General features: G+C 40.9%; 1 protein-coding gene across 1 annotated transcript; it reads right to left on the reverse strand.

The window, feature by feature from the left end:
• Positions 1-799: 799 nt before the first annotated feature.
• LOC121804071 (cytochrome P450 98A3-like) lies at positions 800-24,051 on the reverse strand. The gene is made up of 4 exons (XM_042203617.1): positions 23,917-24,051; positions 4,039-4,552; positions 2,106-2,509; positions 800-1,441 (listed from the first exon to the last, which is right to left on the reverse strand). The coding sequence occupies exons 1-4, from the start codon at positions 24,049-24,051 to the stop codon at positions 800-802; spliced, it is 1,695 nt and encodes a 564-aa protein (XP_042059551.1).
• Between the last annotated feature and the right edge of the window lie 1,077 nt (positions 24,052-25,128).

Genomic DNA, 25,128 nt, shown 5'->3' on the forward strand with positions numbered 1-25,128 from the left:
ACCGTGCTTGGAGGACTCTTAATTCCATGCTCCATCTTTTGATGTGAATCAAATCGTATTCTTGTATATTACTCCATTGGTCCCTGAAAAATATGATCATTTGGTTCGTCACGTGTTTTAATGTATAATTGGTAAAGTAAAAGAGAGAGAGAGAGAAATGGTAGTGTAAGTAGTGTTACTGGAGAGTTGACTCCACATCATTAGTAGTGTAGTGTAATGGTATAAGTTGTAAATACAATGAATGATGTATATGAGTAATGTGTTGTTTAACTATTACAGAAAGTCCATATATTTAATGGTCGAACTAATAACGAAATAGTTCATACTTTTCACGGACGGATGTAGTATTGTTTTAATATGATTATAAAGGTACATTAAAGAGCTAGAGATTGAAGATGAATAGAAGAAATGAGAAAGTATAGCTTGGAAATAAAGAAATCAAAATCTAAACAATAATCGACCTACAAAGACGAGATTATCCTTGGATCAACATTGAATTGTAGTATTAGTACTACTACTATCATAGTTTTACTTGTTATTTTAATTTGTTTCTTTTGCCATCTTGACTTTTTTTCTTTATTTTTCACTTTTACTTTTAATTCACTCGCATTCAATTTTCCTTTGATCTTCTCATTCAATTATTTTACAAATGTTTATTCCTCTCATTAGTTGAAATGCAATCCAAAGAAATCTACTATATTGGCAATGACACGAGTAACATCCACACTATATTTTATTGAAAAACGTAGTGAAATTGCAAACAAAACAAAACATAGAAAACAGAGTGAGAGAGTGGAGTTCATATATTTCCCACAGCTAGGCGCTTGTAAAGCTCGGCTGGAAGTCTCGGGTTAGGGATAGCCTCGAGAGGCTTCCCCATATAAGTAACCGTTCCAGGTTGCTCCATCATGTCAATATCATCGACCCCATGCGGAAGACTCCACGTGAAGTGGTGCAACATGTGTCCCAACAACGAAGTCACCAGGGTTATACCAAGTTGTGCCCCGGGGCAAATCCGTCTCCCGGACCCAAAGGGTAGTAGCCGGTAGTCGGTTCCCTTCACATCAACATCCTCCTCTTGGAAGCGCTCCGGCCTGAACTGAAGAGGGTCTTTCCACACGGCCGGATCCCGAGCAATGGCCCACACGTTCACGTTCACGGTGGAACCTCTGGGGACGTCGTAGCCCCCAATCTTGACATCCGCGCTCGCCTTGTGGGGGAGCATCAGGGGCGTGGGAGGGTGCATCCTGTAGCACTCCTTGGTCACACACTGCAAGTAAGAGAGGTTCGGGATGTTGCCCTCCGTCATGACACGATTTTGGCCTATCACGCGATCCAGCTCTTCCTGTGCCTTGTGTTGCACCCGAGGGTTCCTCACCAGCTCCGCCAGGGCCCACTCCACCGTGATGGCAACTGTTTCTAAACCCGCAGAGATCATATCCTGCGACATTCAAACCAATCAAAACTCGTCCAGAGATATAGCAAGAGGAAAAACCAAAGATTCCGCATAGTACTTTTGATCAAAAAATCAATCATATTTATTTTGTACCCTTTGTATCAACCTATGGGACTTAAGGAATGATAAATGATACTCTATCCGTCCATGAAAAATACGAACTATTTCTTTTTTTATCAATCTCTAAAAAGTATGAACTTTCTAATTTTGGATTAGTTAAACAACACATTACATATGCACATCATTTTATTTACAACTTATACAATTAAACTACACTACTAAAGATGTGGAACTCCCCACTAACATTACTTACACTTTCATTTATCTCTCTCTCTTTTACTTTACCAAGTATATATTAAAACTCGTGTCGAACTAAATGTTTATACTTTTCAAAAACGGAGGAAGTAGTAAAAAAAGAGAGTGAAAATGAAATTAATATTAAATAAAAATGAAGTAGAAGAACCCAGATTCCAAATGAACAAATTCAAACTTGAAAATTTCTGATTCTCGAAGAATGAGGGGCAAGGGAAAAATAAAAAAAATGTGCAAATAATATATAAGTGCAAAAAGGCATTTTCTCAATAACAAAATGGCGAGTACTCAGTAGAGAGCGGACAATATCAGAGTAATAGATAATGATCCAACTCACCCAAAGGAGGCCAATGACGGTGTCCTCACTCAGCTGGTACTCCTCTTGGAGGGTGAGCAAAGCGTCTACGAAATGGTTCTTGCTGCTGCCGGTGTTCCGGCGAGCGAGGGTGTGCTCTGCCATGATCTTCTTCGTGAAGCTATCGGTACGAGAGTTGTGCGCGTCTAGGGCGGCGTTCTCGTTCTTGAAGAAGATGCTAAACCACACCGGGAGAAACTCCGCAATCACGGATTTCTTGGTGCCGGATTTGAGTGAGCTGTCGAGAATGTTCTTCAATTCTTGGCCCTGTTCATCAATCACGCCATTACTATCTATGAATCGCTTCCCAAAGGTTAGCCTTGTTATGTGCAAGAATGCCATCGTGCTCAAGTACTCACGCACCACGACTGTTTTTCCCTCGTTTTCTGCCAATATATATCAACAAACAACAAGTTTTTAACAATTAACATAGTGATGAAAAAATCTACCTAGAGTTTTTACATGTGATCAAAGGGATGTAATCACATGCAAACTCTATATATTTTACAAACTCCAAACTATGATCTGTATCGTTAGATTTCAATAGATGACAAATAACGTCATACAAAATGTCAACACAACGTCAACATTGTCAATTGGCGTTGTTTTGACATATTCTTTTGACTTTGTCATATATAGTTTGGAGTTAGTAGGAAAGAATTATAGTTTGGTTTGGAATTTATACGAACCTGTCCCTGAAATTTTGTCACATTTTTCCATTTCCATCTGTCTCACAAAATTTGTCACATTTAATTTTTTATCATTTTTGGTAGTGGAACCCACATTCCACTAGCTTATTCTCACTCACATTTTATTATAAAACTAATACTTTAAATGTAGGACCCACATCCTATCAACTTTTTCAACCCACTTTTTATTACATTTTTTAAAACTCGTGCCTGGTCAAACTGTGATAAAATTTAGGGGATGGAGGGAGTAGTTTTTAGTTTATAGAAAAGATGTCATTTGCATATTATCACTACTCTATGAGCTAATCTACATGGAAATAGCCACACATAGATTTTTATATTGATTATGATATATATCAACAAACAACAAGTTTTTGACATAATGATGAACAAATCTACATGGAGGTTTTATTGAGTCCAAATTATAGTTTACAGTTTATAAGAAAGTATTATACTCCAGCTGTCCCACTTTAGGAATCCCGATTTATCATTTTTGGGTGTCCCACTTTAGGAGTCCCGGTTGGAATATTCCATAAATGGTATTAGGCACAACATTCTACTAACTTTTTTCTACTCACATTTTATTATAAAACTAATATAAAAAAGTAGGACCCACATTCCACTATCTTTTGTCACCAATTTTTCTTTACATTTCTTAAAACCCGTGCCAAACTCAACTGAGACTCTAAAGTGGGACGGAGGGAGTAGTTTGGTTTGGAGTTTGTAGGAAAATATCAAATCTTAAATTCTAACGGTTCAGATCATAGTTTGGAATTTGTAAGAAAAAATCATAGTTTAGAGTTTGTAGAAAAGATGTCATTTGCAGATTATCACTACCCTATGAACATATGTACATGGAAATAGCCACAAATAGATCATTATCTTGATTATGATATATGTAAAAACGGGTCACACTCTTAAAAGGTCTTTTAAGGGAAAATATTATCTATATATTAAAGGTCTTTTAAGGGTTTGTAGAAAAGATGTCATTTGCAGATTATCACTACCCTATGAACATATGTACATGGAAATAGCCACAAATAGATCATTATCCTGATTATGATATACGTAACAACGGGTCACACTCTTAAAAGGTCATTTAAGGGAAAATATTATCTATATATTAAAGGTCTTTTAAGGGAAAAGATTATCTAAGAATATATAGATGAGACAAAATCATTAACAAGTCGATGTGCGATAAGAATAAGGGTTCAACAATCACTAACCAGGCTTAGCGCATTCCTTGAAAATGGACTCGACCATGGCGGTGACCTCGTCTTCTCGAATAGGGCGGAGTCCCTCGAGGCGCTTAGCCGAGAAGAGCTCGAGAGTGCAGAGCTTCCTCACCTTGACATAGTGAGGGCCATAGTCGGCCCAAATCAAATCCATGCCGTTCTTGCTGAACTTATTGATCTGCCTTGTGCGGTTGCGGTTCGCGAGCTGCAGATCGTTGTCCTTGAGCACCTCCTTCGCCAGAGCCGCGGTGTTAACCACCACCTTGAGGTGGGACCCGAGGTACACGGAGAAGATGGGGCCGTATTTCTCTGACCACTCCGTGAAGCACAGCACCAGCACCGGCTTTATGTCCGGCAGGTTGCCCACGATGGGCCGAGGCCACGGCCCTGGCGGCAGCTTGTATCGGAGGCGGCTCAAGAGCTTGTACACGAGGATGAGGACGAGGACGAGAACGAGGACAGCAATTTTCGCTTGGGGTGGAGTGCTGTCTGTTAATGTATAGTACTAATATATAGAGTAATGTTTGTGAGATTTAGAAATATATTATGAGATGATTGATTAATTAATGTATAAAGTCAGATATCTCAAACTTGAGTTTAGTGTGGTAGTACAATTTTTTCAAATTAAATGATGAAAATATAAATGAATGGATATTAAAGGAAAGAATGTCGAAATTGAGGTTCGGCAAAATTGGGAATTAACAAAATCGGAATTTAAACAATTTTTTTACTTCTAAATACTGTGCATTTTAGATTTGAAATAATGAGAGTTAGATTTTTTATCGTAAAATTATGACTATAAGAAAACCTATAATTGCTTGCCTACTCTTTCCCATATGTTTGCAGGTGGTTGCAATTTCATTTATACTTTACTAACAGTAATATTATGTTTGCAGGTGGTTGCAATAAATTCTATTTATTAAATGCAATGGGTTTCCAACTGACAGGCTATACTAAACTCGATTTATTCTAAGATTTACTAAACCTATTATATAATACATATTTAATATTTTACTAATCATAATAATATATTTCAGGAATGATAATTTATATGTGATTCTTTTTTATTGTGTTATTTGGAAGGTCCTTTCTATGATTATGTTTTTATGTGGAACATGCATACTTTTGAAGACAACACAACGGTCCCACCTATTATCATGAAAGCCTACATTTTTTCCTCTATACAACCTACTGATTATTCTTCCAAAATTACTATCAACTAAAACAAGCAACTGAAATATTAGGTAGTTCAGCCTTTTTACCTCCACATTTCTTTCTTCCCAAATTTGTTCTCTTTTCATCTGCTTCGAATAGATCTTCTTCATTTCATGATTTTTAGTTGCTTCCTTTCAAATCTGCAATATTCAAAAAGTAGCATTGATGAATATTTATTTATTACATTGATACATTCATATGAACTCAATTGTGCAACTGTTTATTGATATTAGCTTCAGACTCTTTACCTTATTGTTTTATGCTTTTTGAAACACTCTTGATCCTCTGTAGTGGATGTTTTTCGTTCTCTGTTTGTTAAATTTTCTTCTCAAACCTGCAAGATACAATAAAAGTTAGCAGCAGTTAACATATCAGTCTTTTGTTTTTGTTTTCTCCATGTTTCAGCTAAGTGATTCTTTCCTTTTCTGTTCTTGCTTTGTGATGTTAAATCGTATGCTGAAATTTCTTCAAGGCTGTGACTGATCATTTATGTTTCCAATGCATTTTGTTCCTGAAAAAACATTTAATATGTTAGTATTCATAATTTAAACATTTCTAGCATATAAATCCGAAAATTATTTATGAAATTGTTTTTGTAAAGAAAACGGCAGAAATTTGAAGAGTTTACTAAATACAACAAACTTTGCTACAAAGCATTTAAAAATTAATACCTGCAATAATTGATCAATGTCTATATAGCCAGTTGCGTGGAAGTTAGTTCGTTTCTGTACATAAAATGGGAGAAATTTGGCAGTCTATATATGATCATCTTACTTGCAAAAGATTACTAATTCTATTTGAAAATGACTCTACTAATAATCATTAAACCCTAATGTGCATTATGCTTATGAAAGTCAGAATGCAGGTTGATAGAATTAGAAGTTGTTTGATTTTTTATATTAATGAGAGAAAATAATACCTTTTGTATTTCTTTTGATCTGTTCCTATTGTTTGCTGATCATGAAATATAGTTGCTTCAGCTTCCCAAGCATGTCATTTCACATGTGGATGAATTGTAATGATTTATGTATCTTGGCTGTTTTATCTGACTATTTTCTCTCCCCTTTTTGCTGCAGAGTGGTTCCTTTTGTAGGCAGATAGTAGCTCCTTTTTGCTACAGTGAGTGGCAGCTGTTTTGTGCTACTAGGGTTTTACTTTGGCTTTTATATCACTGATAGGCTACCTATATATATATATATATATATATATATATATATATATGTATATATATGTATATATATATATATATATATGGGTGCATTATAATGATAACCTCAATTTCCGTAATAACCCTATAACTAAATCTGGACCACACATTTTTAAAATCACGTGGTCTAGATTCAAACTTAGATTTACTTCATAAAAAAAGCGCGGGGGTAAATATGTCATTTCGCTCATGATAAAATTTACGTATCCAAATTTCGCTCATTTAATTTCTGAATTTCGCTCATTTTATCATTTTATCAGTCAGTCAAAAGTATCATTTTATCAACTCAGAGTATCATTCTATCCGGCAAAACTATCATTCTATGCAATAAACCTAACATATATCATTTTATCATTCAGTCAAAAGTATCATTTTATCAACTCAGAGTATCATTCTATCCGGCAAAATTATCATTCTATGAAATAAATGTATCATTTTATCACAAAGCAGTAAACGTATCTGAAACGATGGATTTCTCAGGGTGCTTAGGTGTCGTTCAAGCAAGGATATATCCTACTGGTCAGGATAGAGATCCTAACTAAGCCTAGACCCTGGTTTCAAAAATTCCTCAACCCACTTCTACTGATCAGTATAGTGGTGGTAAGGGTCGAATCCCACAGAGATGGTGCGTTAAAACTATTGTGGTGATATTCTGGATGGGTTGGTTAGCTACCACGCTCGGGTTGAGTCTCTACCTAGGCAAGAACTTAAAGGTAATTTCCTACTGACTAGAATGGGGAAAGGAGTGTAGAGGTGCAGCTGTGTACGTGGAAATAGGGAGACATTTTTGTAACAGGAAATATTTGGAAGGTACGGGATTCTATTTTGGGCTAGACAGAATATTCAGAGGGTAGTGGTAGTCAAGGTGACTGGGCTGACAGATCTGCAGGTTATAACGAAAAGCAAAGGACAAAAAGTAAAAAAAAGCAAAAAGCATCTAAAAAGCAAGTGGTCCCCAACATTTGACAGGGACATCATCTTCTTCAGCAACACAAACTGAAATCAGAAAACAATTCCAGATTCAACACGGAAACACAGTTTATCAATTCGCGAACACAGATCCACAAATACGAACACCAAATCTTAAATCAAGCACAGAAAATGCAACTCCGCATACTGATCAGCAGGAAAACGAAAACGAACTCAAACAAGACTTCACATGCAGCGATTCACTCACGATCAACAGTTCCACACTTAACTAAAGGAATTTTGATGGAAACAAAGAAAGGAAAGTTTCAGCACTTAAAAAAAACACCAAGGAATCTTAGATCTGAGCTAACTAGGCGGAATAGAAAGGAAAAGAACATGACACAATATACGAAACGGAAATCAACTTCATAGCATAAACACGTTCGGATCTTCCACAAGTACTTCAAAACAGAAAATATCCAAAAGCAACAAAAGATCCAACGTAAAGAAAGCAAGCGAATTAAACTACGAAAGCGAGTAAAAGTGTTTTGCCACTCCGGGCGATGATATCTCTAACTACGGTTCTGCTGGCTGGAACGAACGATCTGGAATTCCGGGAACATCTAAATCTTCAAGTGACCATGGCAGTGGCGAGAAACGAGATTCTGGACTGGACTGAAGGACTGAACTCCGAGAGAATTCTACCTAAGAGTGATGATGATGATAAATTCCTTTTTTTTCTCTCTCCAAGTGGCTTCCTTTTATAGGGAGGCTTACCCTTGATTTTTAGGGTAAGACCTTGCGGTGAGATGACTTCTTTGCCCTTAATTGTGATTGAGCAGTCCCAGCTATCCTCCTTCTCCATCTCGAGCCATATTTGCATGTATACTGGTCAGTACGTAATCGTCCTGACGCCCTTTTCACTTGAAGTGTCTGAAACTCTGCCTACTGGCTAGAATGCTTACCCTGCACGCTTAAGCAACTAGTTTTTGCAGATATAATTCAATTACGCACATCATACTGACCAGTAACCTAGGCCTAGAATACGACTTATCAAACTGCTCACACTTACCACATGCTTGTCCTCAAGCGTGAAGAACAAACAAAAACGAATAAGTCAAATTCTAGCCTGGTTACTCCCCTGACCGACTCTACCTAAACTAGACTCGACGCAAAGAAAAACACTTGGTCAAACACAGAAAAAAAACACACAAACACACAAACACAAATAAAACCAAAACATAAAGATTTGGGCTATATTTTCAACCATCCCTTACCTCGGGATCTGGTGCAATCCGGCCTTAGACAGCCTTGAACTCCTGCCACCCCCCCATTCCTTCCTGGTCAGTACATCCATTTGTCAAGATCGCCCAAACTCTCGGCCAAACACTAGATTCACTCGGTCTCTCATACCTCACCAGGAATGTTAGGACCGCATTCTCTCAATATGCTCAACCACACTTGCTTCGGACTTAGATCTCACGTGCAGCTACTGAAGGACTTAAAGGCTTGTAATGGGGCTATTGGGTTGCAGCGTTTTGGGGTAGATGTTCCTAAGGCTCTAAGTTTTCAAAATTTCTATTTTATTAATGCGGGAGAACTGTGTGCTGTAGGCTTTTGATCAGTTGCTTTTTAGCTGGCGCTTCTGGCTTGGGTCTCCAACTGTTCAGTATCATCTTGTGGCTTTGCCACCCTTATTCCTTCTCTCTTTTTTTGTGGTCAAGTTTCTGACCATTTTTCTCCACATTCTTCTCTTTTTTTTTTTTTTTTTTGTGGCTTCGCCACCCTTATTCCTTCTTCTTCTCCCATTTTTTTTCTTTTTGTGGACCCGGGATAACTCTCTGGTCGATTTTCTTCCGAACCTTCTTGCCCAGCTGGAGTCTGCTTTCTTGTACATCTTTCTGGCCAGTAGGCTTCATTCGCCTCACGCTTTGCACACACACAGTCCCAGTGGCTAGGGGTATTTATCTGGGTAAAAGAGTTAGGAAAAAAGGTTCTAAGGGTGGTTTTTTTTTTTAGATGGGGGGTTTCCTACTGCCTTCAGTCTTTGCTACCCGTGGTCACTTCATCCTAGGCAATTTGTGGCAGCCTCTCTTTCTTTTCCATATATGTGGAAAGTGGTTCCACTTAAAGCTTATAACTCACATTTTAAGAGGACTTTCGCGCTTGGCTCTAAGTATGGGCTTTTCTCTCATACTCACATCATCTATCCTGACTAGGAGGTACTAGGGAGGGTGGTTTCGGTTTTCCAGCACGTCTTATCTCCCTCAGTTCCCTTCACCGTCAGCTCAAGACGGTTGAGTTTTAAGCCCAATCAACACACAAAATAAAAAAACTAAACCTAACAGGACAATAACACAAGCACGAACACAAAAACTACACATATACACATACTCATCATACTGCTCATTGCGTCACCCCTCCCACTTCACAAGTGTCTGCCCTCAGATAGGGCTGTGAAGTGGAAAAGGTAATGGCCAGTATGATGGACACATAGACAAATAGACAAAAACAACAAATTGAAACTAAAACTTCTCACACTTAGACTATGGAATAGGCTAAGTGTGAGATTTTGAAAAACCTAAACAGCAACCAACAAAACACATATATATACAAAACTCCTCACACTTAGGCCGTGCAACGGACTAAGTGTGCGTCAATCATGCTTACGAAAAACAGAAAACACAACACATGCGTCAAAAGACAAACCCTTAACTTCTCACACTTAGACTATAGAATAGGCTAAGTGTTATGAACGGGGTTTGCGCACAAACAGAAATTATACTACCTAGACACACAAAACACAATTAAAACAAACGAAGAGCTAAAAATGAGAAAATAAAAAGAAAAAAAAACTAACTGGTCAGATGGGGGTGGTCTTAGCGAAGTCTCCTGCTCCTCCGTGGGGCAGGTGGTGTAGGCTGCTTTTCCAGGGGTTCCTCTTCCGTTCCAGTGTGATCCTCACTCTCCTTCGCCGGTTCCTCGGCTGCTGCCGGCACCTCGGCGTTCTCTTCCTCGGGCTCGTCTATCATTGTCTCTGGTGGGTGGGTCTCATCGTCCTGGCCTCCATGGCCGCTTGTTCCTGTAGCTTGTTCTTTCTTCCGGCTGGTCACTTCTTCCAACAACACATCTATCACGGATGCCATCCGGCCCATCTCCGTGATCAATCGATGGTTTTCCTCTCCCAAAGTAGTCACTAACGTCTCCATAGCGTCTTGCTTTTGAGCCAATGTCTTCTGCTCTGCAGATTTCTCCAACATCCTTTCCATCACTGCCGCTAGCTTGACCATCTCTGCTTTCAATTGCTTATTCTCCTCTCTAACTTCATCCATTTCCTTCTCCATTCTGGCTTGACGCTGTTCCTGGTCCGATGCCAATCCGATCATTTCTGCCCTTATTTGTCTGTTTCCCTCCGCTATCTTCTCCACAGCTTTTTCCATCCCCTCTTGTCTCTGGTCGTGTGCCGGTGCTTCATGAGCTGCTGCCAACCGAGCAGTGGGTGTAGCTTCCTCTCCCATCGCGTAGAAGTGTGGCACGCCTTGCCTCATGTATACCGCATTCATCCGTACGAATAGGGGGGTATCAAACAATCCTGGGGCGTCCACCATCGTCAAGGGGGTTAAGTCTTTGTCCTCTGAAACGGTGACGTTGTTTCTCACAAAGATTCCCAATATATGGCAGAGGGAAATATTCCGTGCTGGGTAGGTAGCGATGAGGTGACATGTGTATGCAGTCCAGAACCCTAAGTGCAACTTCTTGCCTCTCTTGGCACACCACATAAGATACAATTCCGTCATCGATGTCCGGACTGCTGAATTCGACTGTCCTAAAAGGTTGTAACCCAAGAAGAGTTGAACCAGGCGTAGATTAGGATCGTTGAGATGGATAGATCGGGAGATAGTGGACTGAAACTGTCCTGCCCCGGGGTGAGTAAGCTCTTCCCAAGCTACCTGGGGCTCAAAGTCCACATGCCTGCGGGGAATTCCCCGCTCCCTATCTCTCCACTTGGGCCCTATGGCCTCCTCCAAACTGCATATCCCTAGCCGAACAGTCCATTCAATCAAATTCATCATAATCTCTCCTCCAAATACTCTGAAACTGATGCACTCTACATCCAAATCCGTTGTGACCTTGAATCGAAAGGTCGCGAAAAATTCTTTGGCCAAATCGACCGGAACATTCAAATTCTCATTCCTTAACAGCCATTCAAAACCCAATTCGTGGAAAAGGGCGAGAAACGATTCCCGAACCTTCAATTCATCTAACGAGGGGAGATGAATTACCTTTCCACACTTAACCTTCTTTCCTTTTGCGTTCTTGGTGCGATAGATGGATTGGAGCTCCTTGGAGTCAAAAAATTGCATCCCCTCCACCACGTCATCTGTGAGCTCCACCGTCCAACGCTTATATCAGAGTGGTTCTACAGGTGGATGCAATAGTTCCCGATGATCGTTAGGGAGTTGCTGCTCCTTGTACTCCTCATCTTCCATGGTCGTATCGCTATCGGATTCAGATTCTTCACTGATCTCATATTCACTGTCACTCTGTGTTTGCCGGTTTGATGGGGTCCTCTGGTCAGCCTCAGTTATCACGATGCCTGTGTTCACGGTACGCGGTTTTTTGGTACTCGGCTTGTTCTTCACAACGGCTTTTCCTTTCCTTTTTCTTTTTATCTGGTACCTGGCTTCCTCCTCAGCTTTGTCGTTCTCTACTTCGGGTTCTTTCTCAGCTTGTGTTGAAAATGGGTACTGGGTAGTAGGACCGGTCTCCCTATGGCCTACTGACCTGGATGTGAGGTCCAGACCCTCAGCCATCCCGTCAGCCTCTTCACCTTGGCCACTCAGTGTTGGAGAGACCGCTTCGGTTTCCATTGCAGTATCCTCTAGGTCAGTAACAGGTAAAGACTCCTCCCCAGGTTTTGTGGGAGTGGTCCTCTCCTCTTCACTCAAGATTTCCACGAGATCTGCCTCTGTGTTCGGCTTCGCCCTACTAGCTGCCCACTTTCCCAAGCATCTCTGTGAAATTCTCCGCGGTTTGGGCGAGTCTGCCTTGGGGTCTGCTTTCACCACCAGTTTCCGCTTTATGGGCTTGGGCTTCACTATCGGAGGTGCCACCGGTTCTGGTTCATTGGTTTCTGCAGCTGTTTCCTCCTCTCCTACCTGCATTCTACCATCCCCTACTTCTACTCGGGGATCTACTGGCTCTTTTTCTTTACTCGGTGATTCTCCTTTCCCTCCTACCAACTGGAAAGGTCGGCCTTCCGGTATGTTTCCTGATGTGGCTTTCTCCCTGTTTCCTACTGCCCCCAATGCGAGGTCTAGACCCTCAGCCATTGGTGCAGTGTCCTCTTCTCTCTGGTTGACCCTGTTCAGAATCGAGTCAAATTCTTCGTCTGTCATTAGGCCTTGTTTTCTGGCCGATTCATTCAAATCTATTTTCGGCTTTCTCACTTCTTGAACTACCGGCTCCGCTTCGGGCGTTTTCCCTGTTCCTTCGCTCCCCTCCGGAGTTGTCTTGCCTTGACTCGACTTTTTCGTACGCTCCTCAGAGTCGGATTCGTAATGTGCGGTGATAGCGTCGAGCTCTGCCGAATTCGGCACTGAATCTGCTGCATGACTGTCCGGCGCAGGCGGGAGTTCACTGGGTGTGGTTCCTACGCCCCCCATTTGATCAAAACCAGTCAATGCCGCCGTCCAGTCCCGAGTAGGGTCCTGTTGACGAAGAAATGCCATCATGGCATCCATGGAAATCATAGGTGGTGGCTGAGCGGTCGGTGCTGGTGGCGGTGGATTTTGCTGTGGTTGTGCCTCCTGGGTTTCTTGGCGGCGCGGTTTGATTTTCTGGGCGAAAGCTTTCTTCCCCATGAGTGGAAATCTGCGATTTAGTGGTGAAAAGGTAGGGTTGAGGGTTGAGAATGATGTTTCCGCGAGAGAGATGGACAAGGATTTCTTGAAAGCGAATTGAAAATGAGGGTTTGTGAGGGAAAAGTGTTGGGACGGTAAGTTTAATTCGGGTGAGAGAGAGCAGTTGCAGGTGGTTGTAACCGGTTATCAGGGGTAGCCGGTCGCGACGTTTCAGACGGGAAGGGCGGTTGAGGTTGCTGGCCTCTGATTGGTCCGCGCGTCTTTTCCCTCTGCTCACGCGCCATTTCTCTTGCTGTCACCCTGCAAAAGCTGCACAAGCTTTAATTCAAATTTTCGTCCTTTCCATAATTCCTCCTCTACTTGCCTAAAAAAGGAGACTAATTTAAATGGGCACTTAAATAACATTTTGAAATAGCACCAGATAAGCAATCCTTTGGTCAATGCGCACTTCAAATTAAAATTAAGGCCCGAAAATATTTTTTTTTGGATTTTTAGGAATTATCTAGCGTGCAAATATTAATTACGTATTTACAATATTTACAACTTTCTTAGGTAATTTGGAATTCAACTTGGCCAGTATATGCATACTATTCTCAAAGGGAAACTGGCCGCGCGGAATTCCAAATTCCTATCTTACTGATCAGTATGAAACCGATGTAAGTGGCTGTAGTGGAATTTCATCCACTACACCCACCTCGCTATTATCCCTGAATATTTTCAACCTATGCCCATTTACTATGAAAGGTTCAGAGTTAGAAAAACTCCCTGAAATTTCTACTGCCCCGTTGGACCGGAGTGCAGTTATGATGTAAGGTCCTGTCCATTTGGACTTGAGTTTCCCTGGCATAAGCTTCAATCTTGACTGGAAGAGTAGTACTTTCTGGCCAACATGGAGCTCCTTAGTCCTCAGATTTCGATCATGCCATAATTTAGTTCGTTCTTTGTACCACATGGCGGAATCGAATGACTCCAATCTAAGTTCCTCAAGCTCCTGCAGTTGCAGCTTCCTTTCCTCTTCACAGGCTGTAGCATCCATATTCACTTTCTGTACTGCCCAGTATGCTCGATGCTCGATTCCAACTTGTAAATGGCACATCTTTCCAAAGACAATCCGGTAAGGGGACATGCCTATGGGAGTCTTGTAGGCTGTTCGATACGCCCAGAGAGCATCCTCTAACCTTACACTCCAATCCTTCCTAGAAGTGTTCACCTTCTTCTCCAAAATTTTCTTTATTTCGCGGTTAGAGATTTCTGCTTGACCATTTGCTTGCGGATGGTAAGGGCTGGATAGTCTATGGTGCACACCGTATTTCTTCATTAAAGCTTCAATTGTGCGATTACAGAAGTGTGTACCTTGATCGGATATGATCGCCCTGGGCACACCGAATCGGCTGAAGATATGACTCTTTAAGAATTTGGCCACTTCCTTGGCTTCACACGTGCCTGTGGCCTTGGCTTCCACCCATTTGGAGACGTAGTCTACAGCAACTAGGATATACAGATTCCCATAGGATGAAGGGAAAGGCCCCATGAAATCCATTCCCCATATGTCGAATAACTCGCAAACTATTACGGGTACCTGTGGCATTTCATCCCGGGCAGATATTCCACCGGTCAGTTGGCAACGCTCACAACTTCTGCAAAACTCGTACGCGTCTTTGTTGAGGGTTGGCCAATAAAAGCCGCTATCCAAAATCTTCCTAGCCGTCTTCTTGGACCCGAAATGTCCTCCGCATGCTAACGAATGGCAGTGGGTCAAAACATCCCGCTGATCCCAGTCAGGAATGCACCTCCTTATCACTTGATCGGACCCTATCCTCCACAAATAGGGGTCGTCCCAAAAGTAGTATTTCGCTTCACTCTTGATCTTCATTCTTTGGGCTTTGGTAACACTTGGCACTTCTGGAAGCTCTCCAGTTACCAGGTAGTTGGCCAGGTCCGCGTACCAAGGCTCTTGCCCTACCTTCTCTTTTCCTTTTGCTGTATCATTCTGACCAGTAAGCTTGAACACTTCTTCCCAATCAATTTTTCTGGGCACAAAAATCACCTCACACAAATGTTCCTCTGGAAATTTATCATGCACTTCGTCACCGTTTCCATCTTGCACTATTCTGCTCAAATGGTCCGCCACTTTATTCTCGACTCCTCGCTTATCTTCTACCTCCCAGTCAAATTCTTGTAGCAAGAGTACCCATCGGATCAAGCGTGGTTTGGATTCCTTCTTGGCAATCAGATACTTAATCGCCGCATGGTCAGTATACACTATGACCTTAGATCCCAACAAATATGGCCTGAACTTCTCGAAAGAATACACCACTGCCAGCATCTCCTTTTCAGTGGTATCGTAATTCCGCTGGGCTTGATTTAAAGTTTTGGACGCATAAAAAATTACGTACCTCTTCCCGTCGATCTTCTGACCCAGCACGGCTCCTACCGCAAAATCGCTGGCGTCGCACATTACTTCGAACGGATGGTTCCAGTCAGGAGCCCTTATGATAGGTGCGGATATCAACTTTTCCTTGAGAAGGTTGAAAGCAGCCTTGCATTGCTCATCAAAGATGAATTCCACGTCATTCTGAAGTAATCTAGTAAGGGGCTGGGCGATCTTGGAGAAATCCTTGATAAATCTTCGATAAAATCCGGCGTGCCCCAGAAAACCCCTTATTCCCTTCTGATCAGTAGGGAATGGTAATTTGGATATAACATCTACCTTGGCTCGATCCACTTGGATACCTCTCTCTGAGACCACGTGTCCTAAAACTATCCCTTCGGCGACCATAAAATGACACTTTTCGAAGTTCAAAACCAAACTCTTTGCTTGACATCTCTCCAAAACTATATCTAAATGGTGAAGGCAAGAGTCGAACGAGTCTCCGTAAACCGTAAAATCGTCCATGAATATCTCTATGCAATCCTCAATCAAATCAGAAAAATATGCTCATCATACATCGTTGAAACGTACCTGGAGCGTTGCACAGGCCGAAGGGCATGCGACGGTATGCATAGGTTCCAAACGGGCAAGTGAAAGTGGTCTTGTCCTGGTCCTCAGGATCTACGTAAATTTGGAAATACCCGCTGTACCCATCTAGAAAGCAGAAAAACTTCTTCCCAGCTAATCTCTCCAACATTTGGTCGATGAACGGCAGGGGAAAATGGTCCTTCCTGGTCGCATTGTTCAGCTTACGGTAATCGATGCACATTCGCCAACCCGTGACTAGCCTCGTTGGGATCAGTTCATTCCTCTCATTCTGAACTACTTGGATGCCCGACTTCTTTGGGACCATGTGAATCGGGCTGACCCACTCACTATCCGGTACTGAATAGATAATCCCTAGCGACAACAACTTCAAGATCTCCTTCAATATCTCTTCTCGCATGTTAGGGTTTACCTTCCTTTGAGCATCTCGATGTGTCTTCGCTCCTTCCTCCAACCTAATGTGGTGCATGCAGACGTCGGGGCTAATCCCCACTAAATCTGTAAGACTCCATCCAATTGCCTTCTTGTTCTTGCTCAGCACGGTCAGTAGCCTAGCCTCTTGTTCTTTCGTGAGGCTGCTATTGATGATCACTGGATAAGAGTTCTCCTCTCCAAGGAAGGCATACTTCAAATTTGGTGGCAACTTCTTCAGCTCAACTTGAGGTGGAAGTGTGTCTTCGGGTAGAGGGTTTTTCTCAATCTCTCCTTCTTTTTCTAAACCTCCCTTCGATGGTTCTTCTATACTGGCTGGTAGCTGAACCCCTGCGGCTCCAGTGAACTCTGATTTCTGACAGAATTCCTTGATTGCTACTTCTATTTCTTCATCAGTCAACCCTTGGCTACTGATCATTTCACACCATGCAGCGGCTTCGACGTCAGCCTGCTCATAAACATCTAATGCTTGGAGTTTCTCCTGCAATAGTTCAGTCTCAAGAAAATCTTGGACAAGGGGGTCAATCACGTCAACATAACATAAATTTTCAGAATCAATCGGTTTCTTCATGGCTTCATTGATATCAAAAGTAAATTTCTCTCCATGGAAATCAATGCAAATTGTCCCCTCGGCCATGTCTACTATTGTCTTAGCCGTTCTAAAAAATGACCTTCCTAACAACACTCCACTAGATTCCCTAGCTTCATGCTCACTCATTTTGATCACATAAAAATCAGCAGGATAGATAAAATCATGCACTCTTACTAACACGTTTTCTAAAACTCCCTCAGGACTTATGCACGACCTATCAGCCAGTTGGATCAACACCCTAGTATTAGACAATCTAACTCCCTTCAATCGGTTATAGATAGACAATGGCATAACATTTATGGACGCCCCCAAATCACACATTGCATGTTTGACCTTCACATCTCCTATAGTTATAGGCAAAGTGAACATACCTGGATCGGCTCTCTTGGGTGGTAACTTCTCTTGCACTATTGCTGACGCTATTCCTTCCACCATAATCTTGCCATCCTTCTGGGCTCTCCCGGCTATGAAGTCCTTAATGAATTTCCCGAGAGGGGGTAGCTTCACGGCTTGGAGGAATGGTATGGTGACATCCAACTTCCCAAAAATCGACAAGTAGTCAACCGGGTTCTCTTTCTTCCTCTTTGTAACAAATCGGAATGGGAACGGTTTCTCCCCTTTTTTTTCCTCTACTGGTTCTTCAGCAACCTTCTTGGAGTTTTTCTTGGGTAGTTCCTGGGTCTGGGCCTCCATTCTGGGTTCTACCTCTTGAGGGGGGTTTCTTCCTGGTCAGTAGGGTGTCGGGTTCACCTCGTAAACTTGGTGTATCATCCAAGAAGAATGGATCCTTCATCCGAGGCATAGTTCTCCCTAATTCATCCACTGAAATGGTATCACCTCCTATCTTCGTTCCATTAGATCCTCCACCAGGTTGTTTTGGTTGAGGCGCGTCATAAGTGGTTCCCGACCTCAACGTAACCTTACTCACATTTGCCTTTTCGGGCATTTGGACTGTAGATGGGAGTTTCCCTGCATTTCCCTTCAAATCACCCACCGAACTGGCCAGTTGAGCTAACTGCCTATTCATCATATCCATGTTCGCCTTATGTTCCTTCTGGGCATTTTGCATCCCCTGCACGACCTCATTATGGGATTGCAATTCTCCTTTGATGCTCTGTTGTGATGCTAGCATTTCACCCATCATGTCTTCAACGGATCTCCTTGACCTGCTCGAGTTTTGGAAGTGACTTGGCCCTTGGTGTTGATAGTTCTGGGAGGTTTGCTGGCCTTGATTAGGCGGGTATTGGTTATACTGGGCAGGAGGGGTGTACTGATCTTGAGGATATTGATTCTGGTGCTGGCCTTGGAATTGATTTTGGTTCTGATGGTTTTGGGGTCCTGGGTTTGGCTGATTTTGGAAGTTTTGGAAGTTTCTCTGGTGGGGTGGCACATAGACAGGGTTCGAGTTCTGTGGGTTTTGGTTTTGGGAATGTTGGTTTCTTCCTGACCAGTTGGGCTGGTAGTCTGGGTTCGCTGGTCCACGGTTAGGGTTTTGGTTCGGATGGGGGTTATACTGGCTCTGACCTTGGTTCTGATTTTGGCTCCCGTCACCCCATCGGAAGTTTGGATGATCCCTCCATGGTGCATCCCGTTGCCTACCTTTAATCCAATGCCCACTAGAGTTGAAGTACCCCGCAGCATTAACTTGCTCCATATTCCCGAAGTCATTAGGCTGATCATAGTTCGGTCCTTGATATCCCTACTCTGCACCCTTGTAATTCCCAGCTGGGGGAGGTGGTGGAGTGCTCTTCTCGATCGCACTCAGAAGTGACTTCTTCAGCTCATCCATTTTCAAATCCATTTTCTGCTCCAGTGTATTTTCCTGATCAGTAACCGAGGCAACAACAACCCGCTCTCGGTTATATCCTTCCCTTGAATGGTCATACTCTTTCTTTGCATTCAGTAGCTTCCTTAGGACTCTCTTTGCTTCGCTAACCCGCAATTGCGTGAAGCTTCCTCCCGACGATGAATTTGCCAGGTCCTTGGTTACCGCGTTCATGCCTTCGTAGAAAGTATGATGTACTTCAATGTCCGCCATGCGATGGTTGGGACACGATTCCTAAAGACCCATGTATCTTGCCCAATAATCACTCAAGGGCTCATCATACCCTTGCTTCACATTAGTTATTTCCCTCTTCAGCGCGCTTGTCTTGGATGATGGAAAAAACTCGCCCAGAAATGCTGACTTGAAATCGGCCCAAGTCTCGATGGAGTTGGGGGGCAGGCGCATGAACCAGGTGTTAGCTTCCCCTTTTAGCACAAATGGCAAAGCCTTCAGCCTATAATCATCCTCCGTCGCTCCTGCCGGTCTCCTCTGCGCCCTACAAATTTTGCAAAACTCGTGAAGAAACTCATATGGCCCTTCATAGCTCTTCCCACAGTATGTAGGCAGGATTGCGATCACATGAGGCTTCACATCGCAGGCGGTTTGGCCTGGAGTAACGACTATGGCTTGCGGGGGCTCTCCTTCAGTATGCGCGTTCAGCGTCCCGATCTCCGGGTCCTCATCTCCCTGGTTGGCCATTTCCCTTGGGTTGCCTTCCAACAGTGGTATCTCTTCTGGTATCGGTCCCTCTATGGTGCCCTTCTCCTCGTCACTACTCGTCCCTAGGTCAGACAAGGTGGTCGACAAGCCAGAACGAGTGGTTACGAGTATAGACCCTCGCTGAAGTATCTTCGGTCTCCCCTGGTCAGGAGCCGAACTGCTTCTCATAAACTGAAATGGAAAGAAAAGGAAAAGAAGATTATGCACAATATATACGCCAAAGTATCACACACAAAAGTAACTAGTAACGCCATCCATCCCCGGGAACGGCGCCATTTGAAACGATGGATTTCTCAGGGTGCTTAGGTGTCGTTCAAGCAAGGATATATCCTACTGGTCAGGATAGAGATCCTAACTAAGCCTAGACCCTGGTTTCAAAAATTCCTCAACCCACTTCTACTGATCAGTATAGTGGTGGTAAGGGTCGAATCCCACAGAGATGGTGCGTTAAAACTATTGTGGTGATATTCTGGATGGGTTGGTTAGCTACCACGCTCGGGTTGAGTCTCTACCTAGGCAAGAACTTAAAGGTAATTTCCTACTGACTAGAATGGGGAAAGGAGTGTAGAGGTGCAGCTGTGTACGTGGAAATAGGGAGACATTTTTGTAACAGGAAATATTTGGAAGGTACGGGATTCTATTTTGGGCTAGACAGAATATTCAGAGGGTAGTGGTAGTCAAGGTGACTGGGCTGACAGATCTGCAGGTTATAACGAAAAGCAAAGGACAAAAAGTAAAAAAAAGCAAAAAGCATCTAAAAAGCAAGTTGTCCCCAACATTTGACAGGGACATCATCTTCTTCAGCAACACAAACTGAAATCAGAAAACAATTCCAGATTCAACACGGAAACACAGTTTATCAATTCGCGAACACAGATCCACAAATACAAACACCAAATCTTAAATCAAGCACAGAAAATGCAACTCCGCATACTGATCAGCAGGAAAACGAAAACGAACTCAAACAAGACTTCACATGCAGCGATTCACTCACGATCAACAGTTCCACACTTAACTAAAGGAATTTTGATGGAAACAAAGAAAGGAAAGTTTCAGCACTTAAAAAAAACACCAAGGAATCTTAGATCTGAGCTAACTAGGCGGAATAGAAAGGAAAAGAAAATGACACAATATACGAAACGGAAATCAACTTCATAGCATAAACACGTTCGGATCTTCCACAAGTACTTCAAAACAGAAAATATCCAAAAGCAACAAAAGATCCAACGTAAAGAAAGCAAGCGAATTAAACTACGAAAGCGAGTAAAAGTGATTTGCCACTACGGGCGATGATATCTCTAACTACGGTTCTGCTGGCTGGAACGAACGATCTGGAATTCCGGGAACATCTAAATCTTCAAGTGACCATGGCAGTGGCGAGAAACGAGATTCTGGACTGGGCTGAAGGACTGAACTCCGAGAGAATTCTACCTAAGAGTGATGATGATGATGATAAATTCCCCTTTTTTTCTCTCTCCAAGTGGCTTCCTTTTATAGGGAGGCTTACCCTTGATTTTTAGGGTAAGACCTTGCGGTGAGATGACTTCTTTGCCCTTAATTGTGATTGAGCAGTCCCAGCTATCCTCCTTCTCCATCTCGAGCCATATTTGCATGTATACTGGTCAGTACGTAATCGTCCTGACGCCCTTTTCACTTGAAGTGTCTGAAACTCTTCCTACTGGCTAGAATGCTTACCCTGCACGCTTAAGCAACTAGTTTTTGCAGATATAATTCAATTACGCACATCATACTGACCAGTAACCTAGGCCTAGAATACGACTTATCAGTATCATTTTATCAACTCAGAGTATCATTTTTATAAGGTTACTGTCATTTTATCCGCTTAGATTATCATTTTATCAGGTAAAAGTATCATTTTATTAAACGAAAATGTCATTTTATACACCAAAAATACCTATCATTCTATCGGCTGAAAGTATCATTCTACCCGGCAAAACTATCATTTTATCGGCTGAAAGTATCATTCTATCCAGCAAAACTATCATTTTATGCAGTAAACTTAACATTTATAAGCTAAAAGTATCATTTTATCAACTCAGAGTATCATTCTATCCGGAAAAACTATCATTCTATGCAATAAATCTAACATATATCATTTTATCATTTTATTAGTCAGTCAAATCAGAGTATCATTCTATCCGGCAAAACTATCATTTTATTCAATAAACCTATCATTTTATCATAAAGCAGTAAACGTATCATTTTATCAACTCATAGTATCATTTTTATAAGGTTACTGTCATTTTATCCGCTTAGATTATCATTTTATCAGGTAAAAGTATCATTTTATTAAACGAAAATGTCATTTTATACACCAAAAATACCTATCATTCTATCGGCTAAAAGTATCATTCTACCCGGCAAAACTATCATTCTATCGGCTGAAAGTATCATTCTATCCAGCAAAACTATCATTTTATGCAGTAAACCTAACATTTATAAGCTAAAAGTATCATTTTATCAACTCAGAGTATCTTTCTATCCGGAAAAACTATCATTCTATGCAATAAACCTAATATATATCATTTTATCATTTTATCAGTTAGTTTTATCAACTCAGAGTATCATTCTATCCGGCAAAACTATCATTCTATGCAATAAACCTATCATTTTATCAGTCAGTCAAAAGTATCATTTTATCAACTCAGAGTATCATTCTATCCGGCAAAACTATCATTCTATGCAATAAACCTATCATTTTATCATTTTACGTGATATTTGGCGAAATTCAGAAATTAAATGAGGGAAATGACAGTTTTACTCCCGCGCTTTTTTTTATGAAGTAAATCTAAGTTTGAATCTCAACCACAAGATTAGAAAATATGTGTGGTTCAGATTTGGTTATAGGGTTATTACAATATTTAGGGGTATCATTTTATCAGCTCAGAGTATCATTCTATCCGGCAAAAGTATCATTTTATCAACTCAGAGTATCATTTTATCGCCAAAAGTATCATTTTATCTACTCAGAGTATCATTCTATCAAGCAAAACTATCATTTTATCAACTCAGACTATCATTTTATCAACTCAGAGTATCATTCTATGCGGCAAAACTATCATTTATGGAATTATGGAATAATGAACCAAATCGGAAGGAAATCTGGAGTCTATTAAAATAATCGGAAGGAAATCTGGAGTCTATTGAAATAATCGGAAGGAAATCTGGAGTCTATTGAAATAATCGGAAGGAAATCTGGAGTCTATGGAAATAATCGGAAGGAAATATGGAGATTATGGAAATCTAGAGATTATGGAAATCTGAAACCAAATCGCGGAGAATAGGAAAGAATCGAACTGAGAAAGAGAGAAAGAATGGAGCGAAATTCAGAAATTTAAATGAGGGAAATGACATATTTACCCCCGCACCTTTTTTTATGAAGTAAATCTAAGTTTGAATCTCAACCACAAGATTAGAAAATATGTGTGGTTCAAATTTGGTTATAGGCTTATTACGATATTTAGGGGTTATCATATGATCACAACTATATATATATAGGAAAATGATCAATACAAAACTTGATCTCAATACAAAATCCAGACCAAATCCTGACCATGAGATTTGATAATCTAATGGTCAATAATTAAACAAAAACACGGAGGGTCATTGTAAAGCAATTTTAGGTCATATTATAAACTTTGGGTTTGAGATCATGTTAAGATCATTTCATGTCATCCTTACTATAATGACGTAAAAATAAGCTTACAATGACCTAAAAATGACTTTTGTATGCTTGGTTCTGCATTTTTGTATTAAGAATGAGTTTGCATAGATCAAAACCCTATATAGGAAAATATATATATATATATATATATATATATATATATATATATATATATATATATATATATATATATATATATATATAAAATGTAGTGATCTATGGTAAACACCCCTTAACCAAATAACTAGAGAACAAATAATAGCCACAAGATCAAAAAAAATCAAGGGCTACTATTAATACATGTAATTTTTGAATTTAAAGGAGATATTAGTTCTCTCTCTCACAAATTTACTCCACAATAACAAAGCGGGGGTATAATGGTCATTGACATCCAAAATTAGGTACATTGCAAATTCAATCCAAAATCCGTTAGTCTTCTTCACCTCGACGCAGCTGCTAGCGCTCCGCCGCAGGAATATGACCTGCTCCGATCTCTCCTCTCGCGCAGGCTTGGGAGGTTGATCGGTCTTGTCGTTCTCGATTAGAAACGAGACTCTCCCGACGCTGCCGACTTCCATGGTGCTGAGAGACGCTGCTCGCAGAGAATCATTCTAATATTTGCAAATCAGCTAATGCTATCTACTTTAGGCTTCACGATTACAGTAGAAATTATCACACAAATTGTTGAGTTGAGCAAGTCTATGGATCTTGAAGTGCCTGAGATGCTTGGTGCAGAATTCTGTGTCATCGTTGCTGAGATAGAAGCTGAACGTCGAAGCCTATCGACAAAGAGGAGATAATATATAGATAGAAGAGCCTATAAGTTGTATTGGTAGAAGCCATTTTGTAAAACTAATTTTGAAACATCACAGTTGTAAAACAGTCCAATTTTGTTTGAAATGACATGAATGCCTATGTTCTACTGATCATTACTCATGAACTTGAAATAAGAGAAAATCATTCTAACAGTGATGTGTTTTGTTAACAACAGTGAAGTAAAATCATGCTAAGAGTGATGTATTTTGTGAACAAGAGTGAAGTAAAATCATGCTAAGAGTGATGTGTTTTTTAAACAAGAGTGATGTGTTTTGTAAACAAGAGTGAAGTAAAATCATGCTAAGAGTGATGTGTGTTGTAAACAAGAGTGATGTGTTTTGTAAACAAGAGTGAAGTAAAATCATAATAAGAGTGATGTGTTTTGTAAACAAGAGTGAAGTAAAATCATGCTAAGAGTGATGTGTGTTGTAAACAAGAGTGATGTGTTTTGTAAACAAGAGTGAAGTAAAATCATAATAAGAGTGATGTGTTTTGTAAACAAAAGTGAAGTAAAATCATGCTAAGAGTGATGTGTTTTGTAAACAAGAGTGAAGTAAAATCATAATAAGAGTGATGTGTTTTGTAAACAAGAGTGAAGTAAAATCATGCTAAGAGTGATGTGTTTTGTAAACAAGAGTGAAGTAAAATCACTCTTTTATTGAGATTTTTTGGGAGAAAATAACTATGATTGTGGATAATATCAGCCAACTTAAATTAGGACTACGTACCATATTTGTGACAATTAGCTATATTAAACATGACATAATCATTTTTTTTGTAAAAATAGCATAAGTAGAGATGTAACTTTATTTCAAGCAAATAAATCAATTTAAATTCTA

The sequence above is a fragment of the Salvia splendens genome, chromosome 5, assembly GCF_004379255.2.
Source record: "Salvia splendens isolate huo1 chromosome 5, SspV2, whole genome shotgun sequence".
NCBI classification, from domain to species: Eukaryota; Viridiplantae; Streptophyta; class Magnoliopsida; order Lamiales; family Lamiaceae; genus Salvia; species Salvia splendens.